The sequence below is a fragment of the Catharus ustulatus genome, chromosome 3 (assembly GCF_009819885.2).
Source record: "Catharus ustulatus isolate bCatUst1 chromosome 3, bCatUst1.pri.v2, whole genome shotgun sequence".
In the NCBI taxonomy this organism is placed as follows: domain Eukaryota; kingdom Metazoa; phylum Chordata; class Aves; order Passeriformes; family Turdidae; genus Catharus; species Catharus ustulatus.
The window spans coordinates 52,770,093-52,794,780 of record NC_046223.1 but is presented as its reverse complement, the minus strand read 5'-3'; the positions used below and the strand labels follow the sequence as shown (position 1 = coordinate 52,794,780).

Genomic DNA, 24,688 nt, shown 5'->3' with positions numbered 1-24,688 from the left:
AGTACTCAGCACTCAGCACTGGTGATGCCACACCTTGAGTCCTGTGTCCAGGTTCTGGGTCCTTCAATTCTGGACAGACATTGTCCAGCAAGCAAGTCCAGAGATGGGCATGAAGAGCAGCTGAAGGAGCTGGGAGTATTTAGCCTGGAGGATGAGGTCTCAGGGGAGACCTTATCACTCTCTTCAGCTCTCTGAAAGGAGGGTGTGGGTAACTGCGGGTCGTCTCTTCTCCCAGGCAATAGGACAAGAGGACGTTGTTTCAAGATGCACCAGTGAAGGTACAGGATGTACATTAGGAGGAATTTCTTTACAGAAAGGGTAATCAGACATTGGAATGGGCTGGCCATGGAGGTGTTGGCATCACTGTCCCTGGAGGCATGTAAGGAAAGCCTGGACGTGGCACTGAGTGCTATGGTCTAGCTGACATGGTGATGTTCAATCATAGGTTGGACTCGGTGATCACAGAGGTCTTTTCCAACCTAATCGTTTCTGTGATTCTGTGTAGGCAGGCTCGGGAAGCCGCTCGGCACTGCCTCAGCCTCTCACACTACCCACCAAGCCGGGACGGCCAGGCAACCGAGCATCCCCTGTTTTATTGGTCCCCGGGGTCCTGCGCAGTCCCGGCCGAGCCAGAGAGCGAGACGCGCCCCGCACCGGTGTCCGAACGCCCGCGCCCCGCGGAGCTGCGGGGCCGCCGCCCTCCCCACGCCGCCACACCCACAGGGGGCGCTGCGGCGCGGGCCCGTGCCGCGCGGACCGCCGCTGCACCCCCGCCCCCAGGGCGCCGCAGATGGCGCCGGCACCGCGGGGCGGGGCGGGGCGCGCCGCTGGGCCTGCTCCCCGCTAGCCCCGCCCTGAGCTCGGCGCTGCTTCCGCCGCCGCCGCCGGCGCGGAGGGGGCGGGCTGCCGGCGGCGCTGGGCGCTCCCCACGCCTCCCTTTCCGGGCGGCGGGGCGCGCAGGCGCGGGGGAGGCGCGCAGGCGCGCGGCCGCGTGGGCGGGCGGCGGGGGGAAGGTGCGAGCAGCCGCCCGCGCGCGGCCGCCGGCGGCGCGTGTGTCCCGTGTGTGCCCCCCTCCAGCGCCGCCGCGCCGCCGCCTCCCCCCGGCCCCGCCGCCGCATGCGGATGGTCCGCGGCGCTGAAAGATGGAGGGGGTGACGCTGAGCGAGGCGGAGCAGCGCTACTACTGCGACCTCTTCTCCTACTGCGACACCGAGAGCACCAAGAAGGTGGCGTCCAACGGGCGCGTCCTGGAGCTCTTCCGCGCCGCGCAGCTGCCCAACGACGTGGTCATGCAGGTACGGCCGCGGCCGCGGGGCCCCCGGGGGTCGGCGGGCCCGGGCACCGCCCCGCCGTGCCGAGATGGCCCCGGCCCGGCCCTTCCTCTCCTCCCGGCCCGCGCCCCCTGTCCGGCCCGCAGCCCTTGGGCGGGGGTCGTCCCCCGGCGGGGACTCGGGCATCACAGAATCTTTGGGGTTGAAAGGGACCTGTGGAGATCGTCTCGTACAGGCAGGGTCACCTGGAGCAGGTGGCACAGGAACACGTCCAGGTGGGGTTGAGTGTCTCCAGAGAGAGACTCCACGGCCTCCCTGGGCAGCCTCTTCCCGTGCTCTGCCGTCCTCAGTGTAAGGAAGCTCTGCCTCGTGTTGAGGTGAAACTTACTGTGATTTCGTTTATGGCCATTGCTCCTTATCCTGTCTGAAAAAGAGTCTGGCACCATCCCCTTTGAGATATTTACGTGTATTAATGAGATCCTCTCTCAGTCTTCTCTCGACTAAACAGGCCCAGTTCCATCAGTCTGCTCTGATCAGAGAGCTCCAGACTCCTGATCACCATTGTCTCCCTCCACTGAACCCTCTCTGGTAGCTCCTTGTCATTCCTGAGCTGCGGAGCCCAGGACTGGACACTGTAGGACCGAGCTGTTGTCTGGCCGGGCACCTGAGCCCCTCCGGCTGCAAGGGAAGGGCAGGGGCCTGTGCCGGCCCCCCCTCCCCGATTGCGGGGCTGGAAGGAGCTGGTAGTGTCTCTGCTGGCAACGTCCAGCAACTGGTAGGAAAATATTCTGTGCCGACAGAGGCCATCCACAGTGTGAGAACCCCAGAGTGTTTTGGGGAGACGAGTGAGATTGTCCCCGCCATCTGCTGATGAAGAACAGCACAGAGGGAAATCTGCTTTTGTATCGTTGGGAGCTACTGACACCGGTCCACTTCGCCTAAACCATGCAGTCTTTTTTGGACATCACTTGCTGGAAGGAATTAACTTACCTGTAGTCAGCCAAATGTTTCTAACAACGAAAAATGTGGTGTTAAGACTGATGCAGGCCCATATTTGCAGTATGTACGTGCACAGTTTTAGCACTTTCTTGACCAGGTTACATCTAAAACGTGTAGCAGTATTGCAGTTACCTGCATAGGAAAGGGAAAGTCTGCTTTAGTGTGCATATGTGATTATTTGAGGAACATATTTCCATTGAACCATTCTTATGAACAGCTATTTGTAATAATTTGCTGCTTCTGCAGTTCCCTCTGTCATTGTTCAGTGCTTTAAAGTTTACGTAGTCTTTTAAGCTGCTGTGGGTAAAGCTGTATTTAGAAAGCTGTGCCGCCTTTTATGCGGTTTCATCCTCAGCCTAGGGAGATAAGCAGCCCTTTTAACAAAGTATTAAACTTACTGTTGCTAGAAACACAAATTGCAGGATGCTGAAATTCAGTGCCAGGAGAACACTTACTGATTAGGCTGACTGCTGGTGTGTTTTGGGCCTCCCAGCTTGGTTAGTTGAAATGAGTTTAAGATACAATGAAGTGGAAGAGGGCTGAATAAGAAATGGTTCTTCCTGGTAAAACCAGTAATCTCTTATTTGATGACTTGTTAGACTGGACTTAATGGTAGGAGAGTCTGCATGCTCAGTATTATGAGTAAGGTTTCTCAAGGGCCACCCACGGCTGCTTTTTGTGTGTGGCCAACCAGTTTCAGAAAAATCATCCCAGGGAAAGTGAATGTTTACATCTTTGCTGTACTTAGAAATTTATTTTACATAAAACTTCTCTGAATCAGTGTATAGTAAGCTAATGCTAGAGATTTTGTTTCATGCAGGAATTTAGTTCAAGAACTTGGAAAGACCTGGAATTTTGAAAACAAGTGTCCACAGATTATGTCCTTATCTTTTGCAGAGGAGGTCAGATATTTTCCTGCAAAGTAAACTGCATCTGAAGAAGAATGACTACTTGGGCATCATTCCATGGGTGCTAAATAAATTAACTCAAGAACCAGACCTGGCTTATCACTGTAGAGATCTCAAGGAGAACCTTGCAGTTAAAATGGCAAACAAGATATTAGATTGCCTGAGGAATGAGACTGTAAATAGTACAAAGAAAGTTGAAATGCCCTTAGCAGTTTGACCCATTATGAGTATCATGTGCAATCACAGTTGGTCACCTGTAAAGTACCTTGTACTTTTAAAACAATTTAGTTGTCTGGTTATTTTGTATTCTTCTTAAGGTATGGCTCTACCCCAGGTTAACACAGGCATGAATATATTGTATTGGGGTTCTTCAAAGGGAAATTACGTTTGATGGTTTGGAAGCTGAGACTATGCAACTTAAACCTTAAGATGAAATAGTTTAAGAAATAAAGAAACCCTGTGAAGGAGATGGAATTTTCTTTTGGCCACATGGGTGCTGTGTTTTTACCTGTTCATCTGAAGCACTTGATGCTTGTGGGAAATGAACTTAATTCAGTTACCCAATCCTTACATAATCCTGGAATGCAAGTGTAGTACTGGTCACATGAGTGCTAAGTACATTTGTAGGTGTGCAAAACATAGCGTAAAATTGTTGCTCTTCAAGCTCAAGGGGACCAAGTAGTCCTGAGGAACTACTTCAGAGTTTTTCCTTTTCAGTGGTTGGTATGTACCTTTGAATAGCTCAGAACTGTTTCCATTGGAAATGAAAATGTCTGACAGCTGCATTTTTAGACTCATAACTTGTTTTACTTGCAAGTCTGTTGTCTAAAGGCTGGATATATGTGCAGCCTTTTTTGCGAAGAGTTGCATTCTTGTGAGAGGTCTGTCTCACAGGAGCAAAAGTTAATACGTGTGTCTCGTTGTTCCTAATCAATTTAATTTCTCCCTCTGAGGGACGCTGTCAGCTACCTCTTTAGTGGGAATAAATGAACAGTTAGAAGACTGAAACAGGTACAGGTGTTGTATACCAAGCTACAGCATCCTGGAAAAGGAAAACTAGATGTCTATTTTGTAAACATCTACAAAAGGACAGCTTTACTATGAGAATAAAAATACCATGCCAAAAATGCATGTGTCAGAACACCAGTCTCTATTAACCACATTTCTTCTTTTTTATGCACATCCCTGAAATGAACATTCAGGTAGAAGACTTGCATAAAAGAACGAATGAAAGTACGTGTGTTGGGGTAAGAAGTCCAGCTACTTCTCAACAGTTATGAGTCTTCAGATCACTCTCAGGGTGTGGTTTCACATTGCAGCTGACAAAAATCTAATGGTGAGTTGGCACTGAAGAAGGTGCTCTTGTCTTCCGTCAGCCATGTGTTCCTCCTTGCAAAGACACTTGTGCCTGTCCAGTGCTGTTGTACACTGGCATCAGGGGCCATGTAGGCAGAAAATTAATCACAGCTTTTTGTTAGTTATAACTCTGCATCAGGTGACAGTGGGGTTGAATGAGTGTCAGTGCTAGCACAAGAAGGAGACAGGAAAACTCTTTGACAGAGGGGAAGCAGAGAACTTTTTGTTCTAGAGCAATTGGATACTTTAGTTGTGACCTGGCACGGGGTTTATGTTAGCTTAAGCCGCTGGAAGATGGAGCTCACTCTGACTTTACTTTGAACAGACAGTGAGCTGGTCCAGGGAGTTTGTTCAGCTAGAAGTTAGAAGTTTTTGTCAAATGTAGTTTCCACTTGCCTCAGCTTGTGGCTCAGTTGCATGTGCATTGGTGTTTGTGTGTGTAAGCAGTGTGACAGAACACGGGTGATCCTGAGGAGCTGTCATCCACCGTGTTTATGTACTTCAGGAGCTTCCCTTTGCTAGAGTTCCAGCCTGGTCCTGTGCACTGAATCTTAGCTGGGATTCATTGTGTGCTGTCCTAGGGTTTATCTTTTAGGTTAGCTTGATACAAAAGAAACGTAGTTGCCTATTCTGGAGTGGCTGTGCGGAGGAGTGTGCTCAGGGAAATTGGCTTTAAAGTCATGTTTTCACATCTGACTTAAAATGCTCACGTGTGTATGCTAATAAAGCCAGTTTTTGGTGTCTCTGCAGTGGTGGGGAAATTGCTTGTAAAAGCTACAATTAGCCAAAAAATGTGTTGTGAAACTCATTACTTGTGCATGAAATGAATATAGTAGCTGTTCCATTTGTTTGATTTGTAGAATTCTTACTTAGGTGAGTTAATCGTAGAATGTTTTCTGAATTTGTACTCTTGATTATGAATCACAGAAACTTCATCAGACAAGAAGCAAGTCAGTGGTGCATATGATACCTGAAATTAATGAGTCAAAGCATCTTGCTTTAAAATACAACATTACTATAAAACTACAAATATGTGAGTATTGGCATGTATTTTCTCTAAAATTGATGAACTGTCATCTTCAGTGCTGGCATTGTACAGCAATGTTCCCTGACTTCTAATTTAGTGTTAGAAAGTCTTTGACAGGTGAATCGAACATGCCCAGTTACTTCAACTGCAGCAGGCTTCTATTAGTCCAGTAAAAACCTCATGTAAAACTATTTTTGGTTCTTGTTAGCCACTTTCAAGCTTTTTGTTTATTTTTAAGGAGTCTTTACAGACAGATGAGTTTTGCTTGTTCTTGTTTCATTGATAGAAAAATTTGCACTCTGGTTGTCTACCTCAAGTCTCAGTCAGAGTTTGCTGCCCCTACATCAGAAGTTGTAAGGAAGTGTGTACTCATGATGCAGCTGCTTCATTCAGAAGTCCAGACCCTGAGATGCAGGCATATGCTGCCTTCCGTTGTTCTTGGGATGGTAGTTTTTGGCAGATAGAGGGAACAGAAGATGCACTGGTGGTTTTCTGAAATGCCAGAGTTCATCTGCTGTCAGGCAGCACAATTATAAATGGAATTACAATCCATAGGCAGAACATGGCAAAATGAAATTGCAGGTTCTTTATTTAAAATATTGTCTGCTTTGTTGGAAAATGGATGTAGAGAGAAAGGGATCTAAGAAAATAACAGCTTGTTCATAATTATTGTCTTGTTGCAGTTACTGTTTCAGTGAATTTTCCTACAGAAAGACTACCCGTTTGTCAAATCAGTAGAGTCTGCTAATGCCAACTTTGAATGGAAGCTGAACCAGGACATGCTTAGGATTGCCTGTGTGGTAGAGACATGCAGAAGTCTAACTCATTCTGGTTAATTTGCTGAATTTATTACTACTTCAGAACTGATGGGGTAAAAAATTAGAATTCCTTATACATGGCAAATTTCATCTCTTCGTTTCAGTCATATGAATTTGGAGTATATTTAGAATAATAGTATTTTTAGATTTTTAAAAAATGTACACTGTATAAAAAGCCTTCTTCTCTAATACTGACCTATAACTAGTCTGTAACAAGCCCAAGCAAAAAAATCACTTTATTTAATTCAACCCATACATTTTGTTTTGGTTTTTTAAAGTTATTTTAAATCTTATATTAAAATGTCACATAGAAAAGATTTAAAAGTTGTTTAGATTTTTTCTGAGGCAATATTTGCAACAGGTCATTATCAAGGTATTCTTCAGATACCTCTTACTATAGCAATTTTCTTACTAATCTGTAGTATTTTTAAGCCTGAACACTGTAAAATTGATGAATCTGTAGACTTATTATAATTACCTAATTTGCATATAATTTGTACATATTTATGTATTTTCATATAAAAAATGTTTGCACACATGCATTATTCTGTATTCCAGTCCTCATTTAGTAAACAAGGGTTGTTAAAAACCTGTTGTATGTGCCTGCATCTGCTGTTAAAAATATAGGATTTTTTAATCACCTATTTTTTCCTTCAAATGTCTCTGTAATAGAGTCTTCTCCTTTCAGCTGAGCAGTAGGTTAGCTTTAATTCACTGTATTGATGAGATACATAAGAATGTACTTTCTGTTAGTATCAGGGGTGGCTTTTAATCTGCTTTTTATCCTGTGAATTATGCTTTGACTTTCTGCAGAATTCTGGTAGAAGTCTTTATTTAAGCCATGTTATTTTCACAGAGACTATAGTGGGCTGAACATGAATTTCTTCTTATAGTTAATTATTTGGGGTGGTCTCCATATCTCAGCAGTGTATACAAGGAGAACAGTCACTGGTTTTTGAAAGAAAAATGTCAAAACTTTAGATTGAGTCTATTAGACTTATATTTGTTTGTAGTGGATTTCTTGATGTAATTGCTTTTGAGCCTTTAAAATTGATATTCATTCTGTACAGTCACTTACATAGTAAATAATTCCTTCGTAATTCTGTATCCCAACACAGCACTCAGATAATTTCAAGTATCATAGCTCAGCTTAGTTTGAAAGCAGTTTATTCTTTCCTTTTTAAACATGCTGTCAGATGACAGCAGGGGTGATTAATATTGCCTTTCTGACTTAACTGGATAGAATTCTAGAATCAGAAATATCAGGGCCTTTGGCAAATGAAACTGTCTTGGAATCAAGTTGGCTGTACAAAATTATGGATTGTAAATTTGGTCTTTTACTGGTAAAAGTGATTCTTTTGTGTTGAAAGTTTTAAGTACTTTACTGACTGTAGAAAATGGCAAACATGCCTTCATCTTAGTCTAATCTTCTGTAAATGTTGCTGCAGATACTGTGAAATTACAGGATTTTGCTGGCAGTCTCTATGACTTTTCAATTGTATTTACTAGCTTTCAAAATAATAGTCCTTGCAGACAAGTTTCCTACCAATTGGGTCATAAATATTTGCTGTTTTAGGTAGTCCTTCTTGTGGAGTTCCTAGATGTCACATTGGAATTCTCCTGTTCGTTTAAAGGAGTTTGAAGTCATAAGTGAGTGTGGGAGAAATATGTTGACTATCAGATTTTTCTCATTGGAGTTCCAATAATAATTAATATAAGAATATACTTCCCTATTATTCTCTTTCCTTTAGCATTTCTGTTGACCATAAAAATATTTTTTAGCCAGCAATGTATTTTTTTCTAAATTAATGTACCAAGTTGGTGATCATATTCATGACTTGCTTGTTTTTCCACCTGGGGTTAGTGTCTGAAGAGTTAAATTATCCCTATACTTGTTATACAAAAATACAACATAATTTAGGCATGTCTGACTGTGTATAGGAACTGTGTTTTGAGTGGTTAAAAGACTTGGAAAAGATGACAGTCTGACCTGAATTTCTGGAATGATTGACTTCTGACATCTAAAATGCTTCTGAAGTATGGCAACAGAGCAATGAGTAGGCTCAGTTTTGAATATATCTTTCAACTTCAATAATCCCAGAAATGGACGACCAGGACTGAGCTGTGTAAAATTTAGGTGCTAACATACTCCTGCTGCAGACTAGTAGTTGGGAATTTTGTAGAAAATTCTGTTGTTGTTATTATTACAGTAGTGTGAATGTCTTGGTTTTTTTCTGATTTGAAACATCTTAAATAATTTAAGACCTAATGTTAACAATGGAGTCTCAAATGTAGCTCTGTGAATATGCAGGATTTAGAACTTTAACCAAGGATTATTTAAATTTTGATACACACATTGTTAAGGCTTCTTGGCCTCAGTGGAAGAAGAGAGCAGTGCAAAACTAAGTAACTAATTAACAGTGCTCAGATTGATGCTCTGAGGTAAAAAGACTGAGATGGGAAAGGACTGTAATGGACACAGTAGCTTCTTGTAAACTTACATGGATGTGCTCAGGAATAACAGGAACAGTCCTATTTGTCCAGGCCACAGCATAACCACTAAATCTGGGATCAGAGAATACCTTAATCTTCATTTTACATTAGCAAAAAAACAGAAGCTTGTGCTCATTCTTTGAGGTTTTTCTCTGTTAGTATTGTTCTGGTGTAATAACCTAGGGTGATGTATAGAAAAGGCCTGAAAAGAATGAAAATGTCTGTATAAATGTTCTTCTCTTCAGCTTTTAGTATTATGGGAAAGATATTCCACCTAATGCTGCATGATAGGAGTATGCACAATTAGAATATCTGTGAAGTATCTCTCCAGTGCCTGCTGAAGCTAGATGCTTTCTTGATAATTATATGCAAGTAATTCCATTCATTTGTTTATGCTAAGGAAGATAAATTACATTTTGAAGATGAGCTCACATAACCTTAAGAACACATAAGAACAAGCTAACAACACACAAAGTTAGGGCAAACTAGCTTAGTCTTTATAAGTATTCGGTTGGCCTTCTAATGATTGCAAGAGTAAGACCAAGTGCTGCGAAAGATTACAGATGAAGAATGCCATTCCCTGTGTGCCAGCTGGGGCTTATTGGCCATTTCTGCTTCAGGCTTTGCTTGTCAAAAACATAAACTGCAAACCTAAAAACAAGTTCTAGTTATCTGATATTGACCAGTGAGAGATGTGTGCTATAAGATTCATTGCACTTTGTTCATAAAAACTTGTACTTTTTCTATTGTAAGTGAAGCCTGTGAGTAAATAACTCGGCTCTGCTGAGGTGTTTGTTGGTTGTACAGTAGACAGATTCAGTTTAATAAAAGAGAAGATAACTAACACAGTAACTTTTTGTTGGCTTACTGATTGGAGTGATCACATTGTGTGACTGGACAAATAAGCAGCAGTTACTGCTCAGGAATGGGGAACTGCAGTTGAGAGCAGAGGAGGGAGGAGCTATTTAGGTTAAGCAGTAATGTAAAATTACATAGTAAGAAAACACAGGTATGTGGAATATCTCACTTTAAAACAGCCTCTCTTTATGCATTAAAAATGAAAAATGGTTCTTGTCGTTCCCCAGGCTGTCTTGTGCTGTTACAGATTTTTTTTCTTTTAATTTCCAGTTCTTCTGGCTGCTTTATTACCATTTCTGCTTGTAAAGTGTCTTTGTCATGCGTGTCTACTTTGCCAAAAAAACAGCAGTAGAAAAAGCCTTAATACAAGCAAAGAGCAACTCTGCCTTGAGGTCTTCCAGGTGTGACTTTTTACTTGGGAGGATGGCAGTTGCTTTCTAAGTGAGTGCTCATCTGGCTATCTGTATTTTCCTTTGTTGGTGCTACTGAACGTATCAGATGGATGTATAGTTCTTTATTCTGCCCTGTTTGAGGGTATATGGCAATATTTTCTTTGAGTTGTAGTCAAGGAGGGCAGTCTGTTACTCCAGACATTTGGAAAAGTGGCTCTAAGTCAGGGTCTTGTAGTTGCATGTAGGATGTATCTTCCTCATATTTGTGGATTGATGGGTGGTCGTTGCCGTGTACTACCAGATCAGAAGGGAATTGCTGACCTCTGGAGAGCTCTGCATGAGAGGCTCTGCAGGTCAGATTCATGTGTAGAGCTTGTAGCAGCTTTTGCAGAAGCTGTTAGTAAGAACACAAACTTTGATTGCAAATGGAAAAATCAAAAAAGCTCTAACTGAATTAGGAAGTGTCTTTAATAAAGGAGGCCAATGCACTGTAAATCTATGTGCTACCAGGAACAAGAAGAGGTATTGCAGACCACTTTTGGAATGGGTTGAGTTCAGGAATTACCTAAAGTATAACTCTTTCAAAAAGCACCACCAGTAATAAAAGTTCTATGGGGGTTGTGTTTGTGGTGTTCAGCATATTCACCTTTTAAGAATTTATTATTTGTAATAAATCAGAGTTTTAACTTTTCAGTCCTTTTCACTGCTTTTCTACTAACAAAGTGAACGCATGACTCCAAATCTGGCAACCTTGTACTAAGGGAGTGGGCATGCTTGTAAAACAGATCCCAAAGTACAGGGGCAGAATAATTCCTCTGAACCTTAAAATACTGGGTCATTTTTTTAACAGCTAATTATTTCTGATGTGATTAATTCTGGAATTTCATTTAACTGAAACAGATGTATGTTTGACCCTGAAATGACCTGTGGAATGGGAAATCTTAGTTCTGAGTATCTGTAGAGAATTAATTGTCCAAGCTGATGAGTAGCTTTTTCTTGCTGATGGCATTTTAGCAGTCTGCTTCCACTGTGGATCTGTGCAGTGTGAAAATCAAGGGCAGAGAAGTATTAGGAGTAGCTCAGACAGTAAAGAGACTCTAAATAGTTCTCTGCCAGAGAGTGTGTGTTGGAAGTCCTCCAGCATTGTTGGTTTTGTTTCTTTCAAAGCTGGTGTTCTGAAGCTGAGATGAAGACTGAGATGCAACTTCGTGGAACAATCAGTAAAACCTTACTATTTGTTATGCAACAGAGAACAGCAATGTCCTAAATATGTGTCTTGGAATTCTTAGTATCAACTGATTAACTATATTTACTACAATGCCTAAGTACCTAATAAGATAAATATATGTATTAGAGGTAATTTTACACTTGCTGTCAGCAGCACATGAACATTTTCTGCTTCACACCGACTAAATATTATATATAGCAGTATTCCTTATCATTCATAGATGGATTTTGCAAATGATCTTTGGATAGGTGTAAGACTGAATGTTTGCAATGTGCTGAAACATAGAATTCAGAGCAATGCTTGGACTGTTTCTTTTAGTGGCATTCTTTTTTTTTTTTATTTTTTTCCCACCTTGTGCCAAGCTTTGTGAAGCCGTGTGAAGAACTGGGTCAGAGACTTGGTTAAAAATAACTCATCAAAAGAAGGATCTTTCTCAGTTCTCTGTCTTGCTCCTGTTGCACAATGCAACAACTGTTGCATCTGTGGAGCTACCTGTCAAGCGAGACTTTTGAAGAGAAGTTAAAAATTCTGACTAATATTAGCAGAGTAATCAGTATTGCTTTGTCCAGTTGACAATAGGTGAGAGACTGTAGTTGGAAAACTCTGCCAGGCTGTGGTCAGCAATTAGTGAGGTAGACTGAGATAAATGAAGTGACAGGAATTGATCTAACAGCAGTTGCAGAATAATGCAATTAGAAGATAACAGACTGGGAGGAGAGAAATATATTCAAGCTAGGAAGAAAGGAGTGAAGGCAATTTTCATAGTTCTTTAGTGTGTTGGGATACTCAGGGGTTTTTGCTTTTTCTGCTACAATAGCAATGATTAGGATACGTTTTAACATACATTACACATCCCTGAATTATATTAGAGATATGGCTAACTTTTGTTGTAGCTGTGGTGAGTGGAGTACATGACTTCAGGAGCGCATCATTGTAGGACACTGTGTTCTAGAACCCAATTGGAGGTTCTCTAATAAACTTTTTAATTGGGCAGGATTCTGTCATATGTGTTATTTTGCAGAGAGATTTAGAATTCTCATCAATGAGCTGCTGCATATGACATACAGAAATAACATTGTTGATATGTTACATTTTTTAATTTTAAACTGAATTAAACCCAATCCATAATCAGTTCCATTTTGTTAGTTAATAAAAATGTAAGGAATTTATTATATTTCTTTTTTATTTTTATATCTTCAGTAAACAACTTTTTAATGTAATGCTTGTTTTTCATTTGAAGGTTATTGTTAATATGCACAGTAAAACTCAAAATAATATTCTAAATATTGAAGCAGAAGTATATTCATATGGTTTGGTTTAACTCAAGTTTGTGTCAAATATATATTGTATAACGGATATGAAAACTTGTTTTGTGTTTCTGGTGCATGGTTTACATGGTATTGTTCATGGTCTTTGTTAAATTTAAACATAAGAGAAACCTTTGTTACTGTAAAGGTGATCGCTCAAAGAGGTTGTCTAGAGAGGCTGTAGAGTTTCCCTGCTTGGATATATATACTCAAAATCCCAACTGGACCAAAAGTCCAAAGCAACCTACTGAACCTGCTTTGAGCAGGGTGAGTGGAGCAAATGATCTCCAGAGGACCTCTCCAAGTTCAACTACTCTGTAATTCTAGGTAGGGTTTCTTTGTGTTTAACAACTTGCATGTTTGTATTCTTGGTGTAAGACTTTTTTTAAATTAACAATGCCCTAGTTTGGATGAGAAGATAGAAAATGTCCTCCTCTAAGTTTGTTCACTCCCCCTCCTGTTAGCACACAGCATGTGTTGTAACTTCCAGCCTGCTAAAGTTGTCTTCAGGTTTTGCCTCTTGCCACCGTCTCGTATGGAACAGTAGGTGCTTGAGTAACTCTCTTCAAGCAGATGAAATATTTTTATCTTTACTGTGTAGGTGGCATGCATGTTGCTTCATTTATTGTTTTAGCATTGAAGTCATCCCTGTTTAAATACTGTTGTACTTTTGCATGAATAATATTTACAGATAATGGGCTTCATTTGCCTTGTAGAAGAACCTGGGGGCAGGGAGACTGTGATATTCTGGAAGACTCTCCCAGAGAGATTTGCTGAGTTCTGAGAAGTGTGTTTTGCTGCATTTGACAGATCAATGATTTCACCTTCACCTGGAATTTGTAAAGGTTCACAGACTTCTCCAAGTTCAAGGGCCTCTTAAGTTATCTGCATGAAACAGTGCCCTTTGACAACATGCTGCTTTCCCAGCTATGTCTGGTTTCTGCCAGCTTCTGGTATTTCTGATGATGTTGTTACATCTTTGCAGTATGATGACTGAGTGTGCAATTTAATAAATCACAGGAACTGTACAGAGGTATGGTTTTGTGGTTTTTTTGTTTGGTGTGGTGGGGGGTTGGTGTTTTTTGTCAAGGGCTTTTAACAATTCTGGAACTTCACAGAGTTGTTTGCCTTACTCTAGTAAATTGCAGTGTGACCTCAGTTTCTTCATATCTAAGGAGATTAAAACAATTGTGAAGCATTTTGTCTTGAAGATGGCTCTGCATTCCTTGAAGAATTTAGGGAAATTATCCTCTCTCTTCTTAAGCTGGTGAAAGCCCTAAACCTAAATCTCAGGGAAGCAATCCTTTGATAATTTTTTATTCTTATTCCCCCATTCAGTATAGCTTATTACCTGTTTCATGTTTAAATCCTGCTTCAGGGATTTTCCAGGTACACTGTTTTGAGGATGTTTGGGTATGATGTCACTCAGTAGAGTAATTTCTACTAGATGTTTGCATCTAATGATTTTACTCAACCTTCAGTCGTGCTTCTAATTAGGTTATATTCTGTATTTGAAACAGAGGACTCCTTTAGCTAGCTATGAGTGGATTTGACACCTCTTGTTCAACTGCAGAAGAGCATTTTGGTGGGGGGGAGGATTGGGTGGTTTTTGTTTTGGTTTTTTTTTTTGGTATCCTTAGCTTTCTGCTTTTCTTGATACGTATATCTGGTGTACTTAATATATCTTTATTTTGAATCCGTGCTTGCCTTTTTTTTCCTCATACTTGTCACAGTAGTGTGGTTATTATTCAGTTTTTAACTGAAGGTTTTTTTCTATCTGGCAATACTGACAAGCTCCAACAAAAGGTAATTTGTATTAATCTGTGGCTTTAAAATTGTACAAACCCATTGCTGCCTAATGATTCCATAAGCTCAAAGTACCTCTATCTTAGCTTTTTTTCATAACGCTCATGAGAGTCTGGTTAACTCATCTGTTGGTGCTGGGCCGCTGAATCCGTGAGCTTTTTCTATTTTGCTTGTAGTGAAGTACATGGATGGTCCATTAGTCTTCCAGCATACAGTGGTTTAAAAAATAATTGCTTTTGCTGTCACACTGGTTTGGATTCCTAGCTGTCTCTTGACTCTCCACTGCTTTAGCTATTTAAACTCAGTATAATTATTTTTGGCATTAGGTTGAGTAAAGGTTTAGATGTCGATGCCTCCATTATTTGAATTGTCATCTGTCAATTTACACTGTCACTTCTTTCCTGGTGCCACTTTTTGTAGTCCAACCAACCTGTTGAAATTAGTGTGTTGAATTTGGATTTTGGAAAATACCCTGTGATCCTCTGACTTCTCTCCAGACTTCATGCTGCAGAAATACTACAGTGGGAAAATACAAATAACAGAGAAGCTGTGGGGCAATGTGTGAAGTGTGATGCAGATACAGACAACTGTTTTAATGCAGTAGTTTTTGTCCAGCAGGATTTGAGCTGTATGCACAGCCCTAAACCTGCTGATCCTCTTGTGGCTTTTCTGGAACTAAGGGTTTGTCAGTTTGCCGCACCTTCCTGTGATGGGTTTTACAGCAGCTTATTTTCATGAGGTTCCAGAATCCTGGTGCATGGCAGAGAAATAACCAAGTAGTTTTTTGTTGAACTGTATCTGGCTCAGTTGTAGTTGATAAACTCACCTGCTCCATTGGATGGAGTTACTAAAGTCTGTTTTCTGATCTGGTGATGCTGAAACACACAGGCTAACAGCTTGTGCATCGGGTGGCTCAGTTATTGCTATGTGAAAACATAATTCATTTTTTCAGCTGGAGCTTACTGCAAGTAGGGCTCCTCTCCACTCAGAACTGTGTCCTCTGAAAGCTGGGAAACCTTTCAGGACAGCTTTCTCTGAGTCCAGTAGTAGTACACCCCAGTAGTTAGGAAAATGAGCAGATGTGACAAGAGACCAGGTTTGCCAAGGGAACATGACTGAGCTCAGGTGCAAAGGGTGAGGATGGAAATTAATGCCCATGGATGTAAATTAGTCCAAGATTCTCTGTGCTGATGGTCACAGGCCAGGTCTCATGAACTTGTGTGCCTGAGTTGAGATTGAAAGAGAGAAACCAGTAGTATTACAAAAAGATGATGGGTCTCTAGAGAAATATCCAATCCGTGGGATTAGATGGGATCATTCTGAGCATGTTGAGAGAGGTAGCTAAAGTTGCAAGCCATCTTTCTCTTTGAACAGTTGTGGAGATTAGGATTGTGTCTCAATGACTGGAGAAAGATGTTACAGTCATCTTCAGGAATGTTGGGGGAAGATTTATTTGGAGAACTGCATGCTGGTCAGCTGCAGTTTGGTCCCTGAGGAATTGTGGAGTCCGTGTATTTAGAAGCCATTTATAGGCATATGAAGGTGAAAACAGTAATTAGGATTACCAAGAGTACTTACTTGTCCAGCAGATTTTCTGGAGCTGTGTTTGAGGAGAGAAAAGCAGTGATGCCATCTACATTGACTTCAACAAGTGTTTCACTGTTGTATTCCAGGAGCATCCTTGTGTCTCATTTGGAACATTGCAGTCTAGATGAGACTACTCAGTAGATAAAAAGGCAGTCTGGAGGATCATTTAGCTCTGAGAGTCTGATTTGGAATCTTTCCAAATGCTTAGTATCTTATCAGCAACCTGGCACAAGCTGGAATGCCCTTCATTAAGATTGCAGGTCATCATGGAGTGGGATGCAGTCAGTATGTTTAAAAACGTAGTATGCTACTCTGTAATGTATGAAGTCTGTGTAACAGTTGTGTTTAAAATTTCTTTCTATAAGTAACTGTGTTTCCTTTCAGATTATGGAGCTCTGTGGTGCAACAAGACTTGGTTATTTCGGAAGAAGTCAATTTTACATTGCTTTGAAACTTGTTGCTGTGGCCCAGTCTGGTCTCCCTCTAAGAGTGGAAAGCTTAAATACAGGTAAATCACAGGATCGAGGGAGTGGGGTTGAGTTGCTGGGTGCAATTATTGGTAGATGGCTCACATATTCTAACAGAGTAACCTTGTAAATTAGTGTTGTGTGTCTTTATACATGTTGCTAATTTAAAAATGTGGACTGAGAGTTTTCTTACTGTGCAGTAAATACGAGTTGAAATACCTTACTCACTGGAAAAGTATTGCATTCATTGTGGGATGAATTAACAACTTGTACCTACTATGTAGGAGCAAGTTAATTCTATGGATTACTGATGTGAGAAATTGTGTGCTGTGTCCTCTGAGTAAAGTACTAAGAGGAATAATGCAAACTGGAAGGAGAAGAATGCAGCATTTGAAGGCTTTTGTAGCTGCTGGGTTGCCGAAGCCTTGATTGTGACAAATGCAAGGTTATCTTTTCTAACATTACATTTCTTTGCACTTGGTTTGACATTTTTTTCCCTTCTAAGAGCAGATATGAAGATTAGTTTAAGATTTTTTTATTTGTGAAAAACCTGACCAGTAAAAGATCTTTGAAGTCTGTTATCGGCCAAATCACCTGTTAGCCTGCTTTTCAAAGGTCAGCTGTAGTGTGGGTGGTGCAATAGGTGAAACAGGAGGAAGGCTTATTCTAGGAGGATGGTTTTGAGCTGCAGGAAGAGCTTTGATGTGAAGCTGTCCTGTAGCCTTCTGAATGAGATAAGTTGATACATGTCCTTGTTGTTCTGTAAGAAGAAAAGAGACATAGGAAGATGAAGCAATGAGTTTTAAGGCACTATAGCCCTTCCATTATGGTACACAACTCCTAAGTTAAAAATAGCATTGGAGCACAGTTTTGCCTTAGAGTGATTTTACTAGTGGATTTCATGTCTGTAGAATAATGTTATTATTTTTATATGCTAATAAATAAAAGAAATCTTAGGAGTTTTTTGTGTCTAAAAGGATATAGATTAAACAGCAGTTAAGGAGATTGTTAAAACAGTCTGATATGACTGAAGTATTTGACAAAGCTATAAAAAATAAAGGAATTGCTGTCTATACTTTCACAGTTATGTTTATTCTAGGCTCATACAAACTGTTTATACTGCTTTCATGGGGTTTTGTAGCTTTTTGGAAAAGTGCATTGTTTTATTCAATGTTTTGCTAGTGTTCAAGTTCCTTTCTGTTTATAAGCCGCTGTGTGTTTATAAACTATTTTCCTAGTTTTCCTGGTGTGTTCCCTAATCTAAAGCTTTAGCAAGTTGTAGCAGAATGCCCTGAAACCAGAAAGCTGGAAAAAGAATCTTCAACTCTTAAAACTGGTAAAACTGGAACTTGATCAAACAATTGTGAAATTTCTCATCAAATGTCTGTTGGAGAAGGGAAAGGCAAATCTCTATGTAGGCTTTTTACAGGGATTTTATAAGCTTTGTTTTATTTTAATGTGAGGTACCTTAACCAGAAGAAGTGTTTCTATTTAAAAATCAGAGAAATAATTAAATAAATTAGAGTCAATTTCAAAATATCAAATATGTTTCTATGAAGTTAACAGCAGTTGGAACTTTAATTTCACATTGATAATTTCCTTGATTCACGACAGTATTAGAAATACTTGTAATAATTTCTGAACTTCTAGGAATAATTTTCTGTAACTAGTTCCAAGCCTACAAAATGCACCAAGTACAATAGAGAGAACATTTATTTTTACCCTAACTGTTTTTAGCTATGGTCTGTTGCCTTGGTTGCAGTGGTTCCAGTCGTATCTATGAATTTCCTGCTTCTAGAATGATTCAAGCGTTGTTGTAACAGCTAACTCAACAACTAAAATGCTACAGGCTGATAAAAAGATTCTGAGCTTTGCAATTTTAGTTCTGCCCACGTTGCATCTCCAAGATGTCTTGAAGATCAACTGTTAGAGCCATCCCAAACTAATCTGTATACTCCTTCTCTCTTCAGACATTTTAAATTAGTTAAATCTTATATTTTTGGACATCTACTTTTTAGTTCACCATTTTATATATGTTTCATTGATTTTCTTAATTTTCTCTTATCTTGGGAATTTCTTTCACCTTCCTACTTGTTCCTTTTGCTTTTTGGTGTGTATCTTGTCAGTAGACAAGAAATTTGCTTCATCTGAGTTGCTGAGTGGAAACTCAATCAAATTTTTAATGCTAAGTCTAACATAAGTGTGGTCCAACTGATTCTTGAGTGCTTTTTTGATTACTCAGATGGGCAGTAGAGTAAGAATACTGGCATTAATTATTATACTACAAGCCTCCAAAGGTGTTGTTCCTTAGTCCCAGAAAATTTTGCTTCCAGGAAGCTAAAAATTGAGACATGAATGAGCAGTGTCTATTTCAATACAGTTTTTTTTTTAAGTAAGGAATGCACATTTTGGTGGAAGAAAATATAAGGAAGGATGTGGGCATAAAAAGTAAAGGGAACTCTTTAATATGTTCAGTATCAAGGTTAGTTCCATTCATGACAGCTCTCACATTTATAATTGAGGGATTTCTGAATGGTAACAAATATTTGTGTTGAAATGAGATTTTTCTGCTGTTACTGGAAAATGTCAGAAGAGAGAGGTAAAAATAGCAGGTTAGTCATGTAGGAACTCAGTAGAGCTAAACAAACCTATATTTATCTAGTCTTGCTTTTAAAGAAGACAGCAGAGTATTTTGTATTTCTTTTGAGTCCTCTATTATTTTGTGACTTGTGCTGGCACAGCCGATTGTACAGACTTGCCCCGTGTCAGTTGGATCATCTGGTGTCTGTATTTTCCTAGTTTTGCAGACATACACATTTTCACTTGTATGCAATGGCTTTTTCACTTTTTGGCTGGCCATGGTTTGCTGTTTAGTTATGCTGCTTTCCTACTGCAGCATGGGGTATGCTCATGTAATAAACGGTATGCAATTTCATGTAGTATTTTAATATAGTTGTACTACCACTGACTCATTCTCAGTACTAGAAGCAATTTACTTGAGCAGTCAGCAAAAGAAATTAAATTTGAACCATGCTTGTAATTTTGTTTTGTGTTGGAGACATAATTTCCAAGTAAGCTGTACAGCAAATTCACAATTTGTGTTTATTCAAAGTGGAGCACTATGAAGATTGCAGTTGGGATAAAAATGGTAGAAATCTTGCAGTGGGAAATTGATGGTTTGTATAGTCTTATTTCTATGTTGTGCTACTCTGAACCATGGTGCATAAAGCTAATGGGCTTCCTAGAATTTTGTAGAAACTTTGCATTTTAGTTGTTCATATCAAAGTGAAGTGACATTGGAATATTTTCAGTTGTATTTCCAGTATTCCCAATTAGTTAATTTATCTTTTGTTGTAGAAAAGTATGCATAGATGTGTTTAAGCAATAATCACACTCTCTCATATGGCTACATTATATTATCTGTTCTAAGTATGCGAACATGACGTTAGCTCGCCAAAAGATGATGCTGAATATACTGGAGTATTTTAGCACTTGTTTTGCTGATGAACCACTCTATGTGAAGACTCTTCTTCTTTGTATGCGCTAGAAATGGTAGATAAATTTTGAAAATCATGCTTCAGTAATGAAATGTTGACAAAACTAACAAAAAATTATATAAATCCAGATTATCTGGTTGCTACTGTATTTAGTGCACAGTTGTGGTGCAAAGCTGTAATGGAGCAGTGTGAACTCATCTTTGTCTACCAAAGTCAGAACTTGGGTAGTAGAATCATGAAATCTAATGCAGAATAGGTATTTGCTTTTTCCAGCTGCCAGGTGTTGGCTTGACTGCAGCAACAGTCTCGGTGTGTAAGGAATTGAACACGTGAAATTTGAACTTCAAAATGCAGCAGTGTTTCTATTTTTAATAATCATACTTATGTATAGTAAATGTCCTACTTTATTTTTTTTAACAGTAAAGGACCTTCCTCTTCCCAGATTTGTTGTGTCAAAGAATGAACAAGAGTCAAGACACACAGCCTTGTATTCTTCAGATGCTGATAACCCAGCTTCATATTCAGGTGTGATTCCTCCTCCTCCACCTGGCAGGATACAAGTCAAAAAAGGCTCTGTGAGCCATGATGCAGTTCAGCAACGTACATCAACTGATCAACAGGTAAATTAACTTAAAAGATTAAATGGGATTCTTCATCACGACTTTGCTGTGTAGATGTCAATTTGATAGAGGCTTCTAAGCTAGGTTACTTTCAATATTGTTTCTTAAACTATATACTGATATATATTGTGCACAAAGACCATATCTGCCTCTGAAATACTTGCATGTAGGAGACATTTTTTGTGAAGTCTTAAAATCTGTGTTTAAAATACTGTCAGTAACGGACAAAGAATTGAGACAGAAAAGAAATTCAATGTGTAAGTTAGAATGGCAAATACATAGTTGCAGTTATCATGGTATTAATAGGTCATTTGTTAAGTAGTTCCCATCAGTTTCCTGGTCATTGGAACAGTTGTACTGAGTGTCATGGAAGACTGAATTGCTAGTCTTTCAGAATGCTCCAATACATGCAAATCTGAAATACTGTATTGAGAAAAAATTCTGTAAATTTTCACAGTTGCTTTTCTCTGCCTCACATTTTATTTTTCAAAAGTTTAAGTGTTAAGGAGAGACAATGAAAGCCAGAAAAACAGACTGAAGTTTTCAAATAGCTTTTTCTTATGTTTTAATAATGAGAAAACGGATTACTTTTTGTGCACTGGTTCTTTCATCTTAAGTGACAAGATGTCTGAATTAATGAAACCTGTAAAGACTTAAAACTCTGTGCTTTCTCATACATAATTCTTTGGATTTACAGTATTGATGCTCTTTTTCCATGGGGAAACCCTTTCTGATTGTCTTTTCTACAAACAAGAGCTGAGTACAAATGCTAAATTTTGCTGGGTATATGTATTGAATGACCTGTTTTCTTCCCTGTGGTGTGCTTTTTTTCTGGGCTTTTTTTGTAAAGAATATGGGACACTTGCAAATGTCCCATAGTCACTGTGGGAATCAAGCAATCACTCATAAACATTTATTAGTCTCTATGGAAATAGCCCAGAGTGATCCAATACAAAGAAAAAGTAAATTAGCAGAGGAAATCCATAATCAGTGTTTGGCTGCCGCTTCCTTTCTTTCAAAGGGAGAATGGGAAATATAATTAAAAAAGAGCTAGCAGTAGGTCTCAAGATAGCTTTTGTCTAGTTTTGGGTTGGTGTTTGAGAGAGTGACCAAGCACTTGCACATTGCAGACTTTCTAAATCTGATTGTGAGGTTTTAGTTGGGTTGAAACTGTATTTTATATGCTTCCACCATGATGGTGAGTTTATTTAGTGAACAGCTGTAATTTGATACAGAAATCTGTAGTGGCATAATGTTAAAATAACAAAAAGAAAAGTAAATCTGGTGTTTGAGGTCTTCAGGTTCAGAATAAAGAAGCCACGTATTCACAAAAGTGTATGTGCATCCCAATTTCATTTCTCTGTCTTGGCCGATAAAAGCAACTTGGTACCTCTCTTTTATACAAGTCTGAGATCATCAGAATAAAAAAAAAACACCTCTGTATCTAAGTCTTTGAGTAATCTGACCCAGAAAGCAGACTTGGAACAAATGTAACAGACAACAGCGTTGAGTGCAGAGTTTTTAGTTGTATTCATGGTCTAGAACATCAGGAAAGTATTGTCTAATTTTGCACCCTGTTGTAAAACTGAACATTCTATGGCTGATACTACATTTCTGACTGTACAATTAACCCATTCAAGCAGACTTCCTGTCCTAGTCTAATACTTGGTGATTCAGATACCAGGTTAGAAATAAACTGAGTTAAACTTGGATATTTCACTCATGGAGCTTATCTTGTGCTTGTTAGATATTCCATTAGCAAATTCGGGGTTTTGTTTTTTGTTAAACTGTTTGTGACTTTGAGAATGTGACCAGCATTTGAAAATACAATGGTTTCTTAAAATGCTATGGCTGAAATACTTGTATGAAATTATAAAGTATCTTAATCTTCATCTATAAAAACTGGTTCATTAATAGGCAGCTTTCCATATTGATGAGATTTGTCATGCATAGTATAATGTCTCCTAATCACAAATAATTTATGTAGAAGAATTCACTTGGTATATTGTCTACTGAAATGTCCTAGCTAAAACTGTTTCTTTGTCAATGCAATTTTTTAGCAGTTCCCTCAATGAAATTCACTTGGAGGCAGGGAATCAGGAAATAGCAGTCAGGTTGTGTTTCCAAAGAGTAGCTCTAAATTATTTTGTGATAGCTTTTGTAATTTATAAATATAGCACTGGGCAGAAGTTTATAACTTTTTAATATTGTTAGAAGATGACTGAAGTCGTGCCCAGCTGTCATGGAAGCTGCAGAACTGGTTTTAGGAGTCTACCTGTGTAATGAAAGATGCTGTCACTTACTGGATAGCATGTTAACTGCACATCCTAGTGGAGATAAGACATTGGGTGAAAATTTTATTTTTTTTCTTCTGACAGAATTTCTTATTCCTATAAAATAGAGGCTAAGTAGATTTGAGCACTTCTGCTGACAATGTGACATCTATAGGAGCAGTTCGGTGACATATGAGTGCTACCACTCGTATGTATGTGTAGTGTGTATATATATATATGTATATAGATACACCTTGATAGTCGCAGATGTGTTACTAAAAATGTTAGTGTACTGAAAGCTTTCTTAGAAGATGCAACAGTGTTGAGATTAGGAGGAACATTGTGTCTTCTGAAAGTAGCTCATGAGTTACTAAATGTTGGTGGTGTTAGAGACGGTTTTGTGTTTTGCTGTTAAAGACGAAAAACAAGTACTTTTTTCAGTTGTGTTACATATGATCCAGTGTTGATCAGGTACTGCTTTAGGATACTTTCACTTCTTTTCTGGGAAAGGGGTATCTAGCTTCAACAGATTTTGAGACTTTAACATCCGAAAAACACATATCTGACAAATGCTTACAGGCTGAGCCTTGCTATATCCAGGTGAAAATAAAAGGTAAAGCTGGAGATACTCTTCTGCCTATGGGTGCATTAAACATATTAATGGCACTCCAGATCATATTGATTTAGTGCTGTCACTGTAGCCTTAGGAGAAGAAGCTCGAATTTGGTACCTGTAGCAGACAAAATTTGATCATTTCAGTTTTTTCAACTGTACGAAAACTAGTGTGACTTTAACATAAAGTTTTGCCAGTAGTTGCACAGAACTGGAAAAGATCTCATATGTTACTTGCATCTAGCCTTTTATTATTATAATAAATTTTATTGGATGAGTTTTTAAAAAATCAGGGTTCTCTCTTGAAACTGTGAAACCTTTTATTCCACACTGGTTTTGTTGGGGAAAACTATTCCAGGGCCTTAGCGGGAATATTTATGGGAATATGGTGGGAATTCCCACTTAGCTCAGCCTGTTAATTTAACAACTTTGCCATTAGTATTTGCAGCAGGGCCTTCTCTGCCGGTGATCCAATTTGAATTCGTGTTTATTGAAAATATTTTGCTACATTTGTATTTCTTGTTCCAAGTGATATTTCAACAGTATTAATACTATTTTCTTGGGTTCTGTCCTGTTTTTTACTTGATATATCTCACCTCATATACCTTGGCAGCTGTGAATAAAGCAAATCTGTCATACTTGTCATACTGTAGGGGTCTGATAGTTGACCTGTGCATCCAGTCTTCTCTTTATGATCTTTGGTATTAACATTCATTATGCAAGAAAAACTGTATTTTACGTTTTAAAAATTGATTGGTGACTGTTCCTTATGTCCTGGAAGGTATCCATCTGTCTGCTGCCTTACATTTGTTGTCACAATTCATAAACATGCTATGTAGTGTGCATAATCAGTTACCTAAAGTATCAAATTAGGTTATTGTCCAAATCAGTCATTCAAGAGCATTATTAGAAACTTCCCTTCAATCTTGTAATTCCCATTCTAATACATCCAGCTTTGCCCCTTCTATAGCCAGTTCTTTTGCACCTTCTATAGCCAGTTCTTTTGCACCTTAGATCCTTAGAATTCTAATTGGGAGGTTTTCTTCTGACGTGATGTGTGAAACCCAGGAAAAGGTTTATAATCTCATTTGTCTCATGTATGCTTATCGTGCTGTTGTGAGGCTGAGATCCTCCTGGACAGCACTGTACCTTTGGCACGTGATTGTGTT

The 24,688-nt window shown here is 39.3% G+C and overlaps 1 protein-coding gene across 7 annotated transcripts in view; it reads left to right on the top strand.

The window, feature by feature from the left end:
• The first annotated feature begins 1,080 nt into the window (after window positions 1-1,080).
• The window catches only part of REPS1 (RALBP1 associated Eps domain containing 1), a 63,431-nt gene continuing 39,823 nt past the window's right edge, over window positions 1,081-24,688 (top strand). For all 7 annotated transcript variants that reach the window (XM_033054143.1, XM_033054139.1, XM_033054144.1 and 4 more), the window contains exons 1-3: window positions 1,081-1,295; window positions 16,435-16,558; window positions 20,435-20,634. In XM_033054143.1, coding sequence (XP_032910034.1) covers window positions 1,143-1,295; window positions 16,435-16,558; window positions 20,435-20,634 — 477 coding nt within the window. In that variant the 5' untranslated portion in view covers window positions 1,081-1,142. The remainder of the gene's footprint in view (window positions 1,296-16,434; window positions 16,559-20,434; window positions 20,635-24,688) is intronic.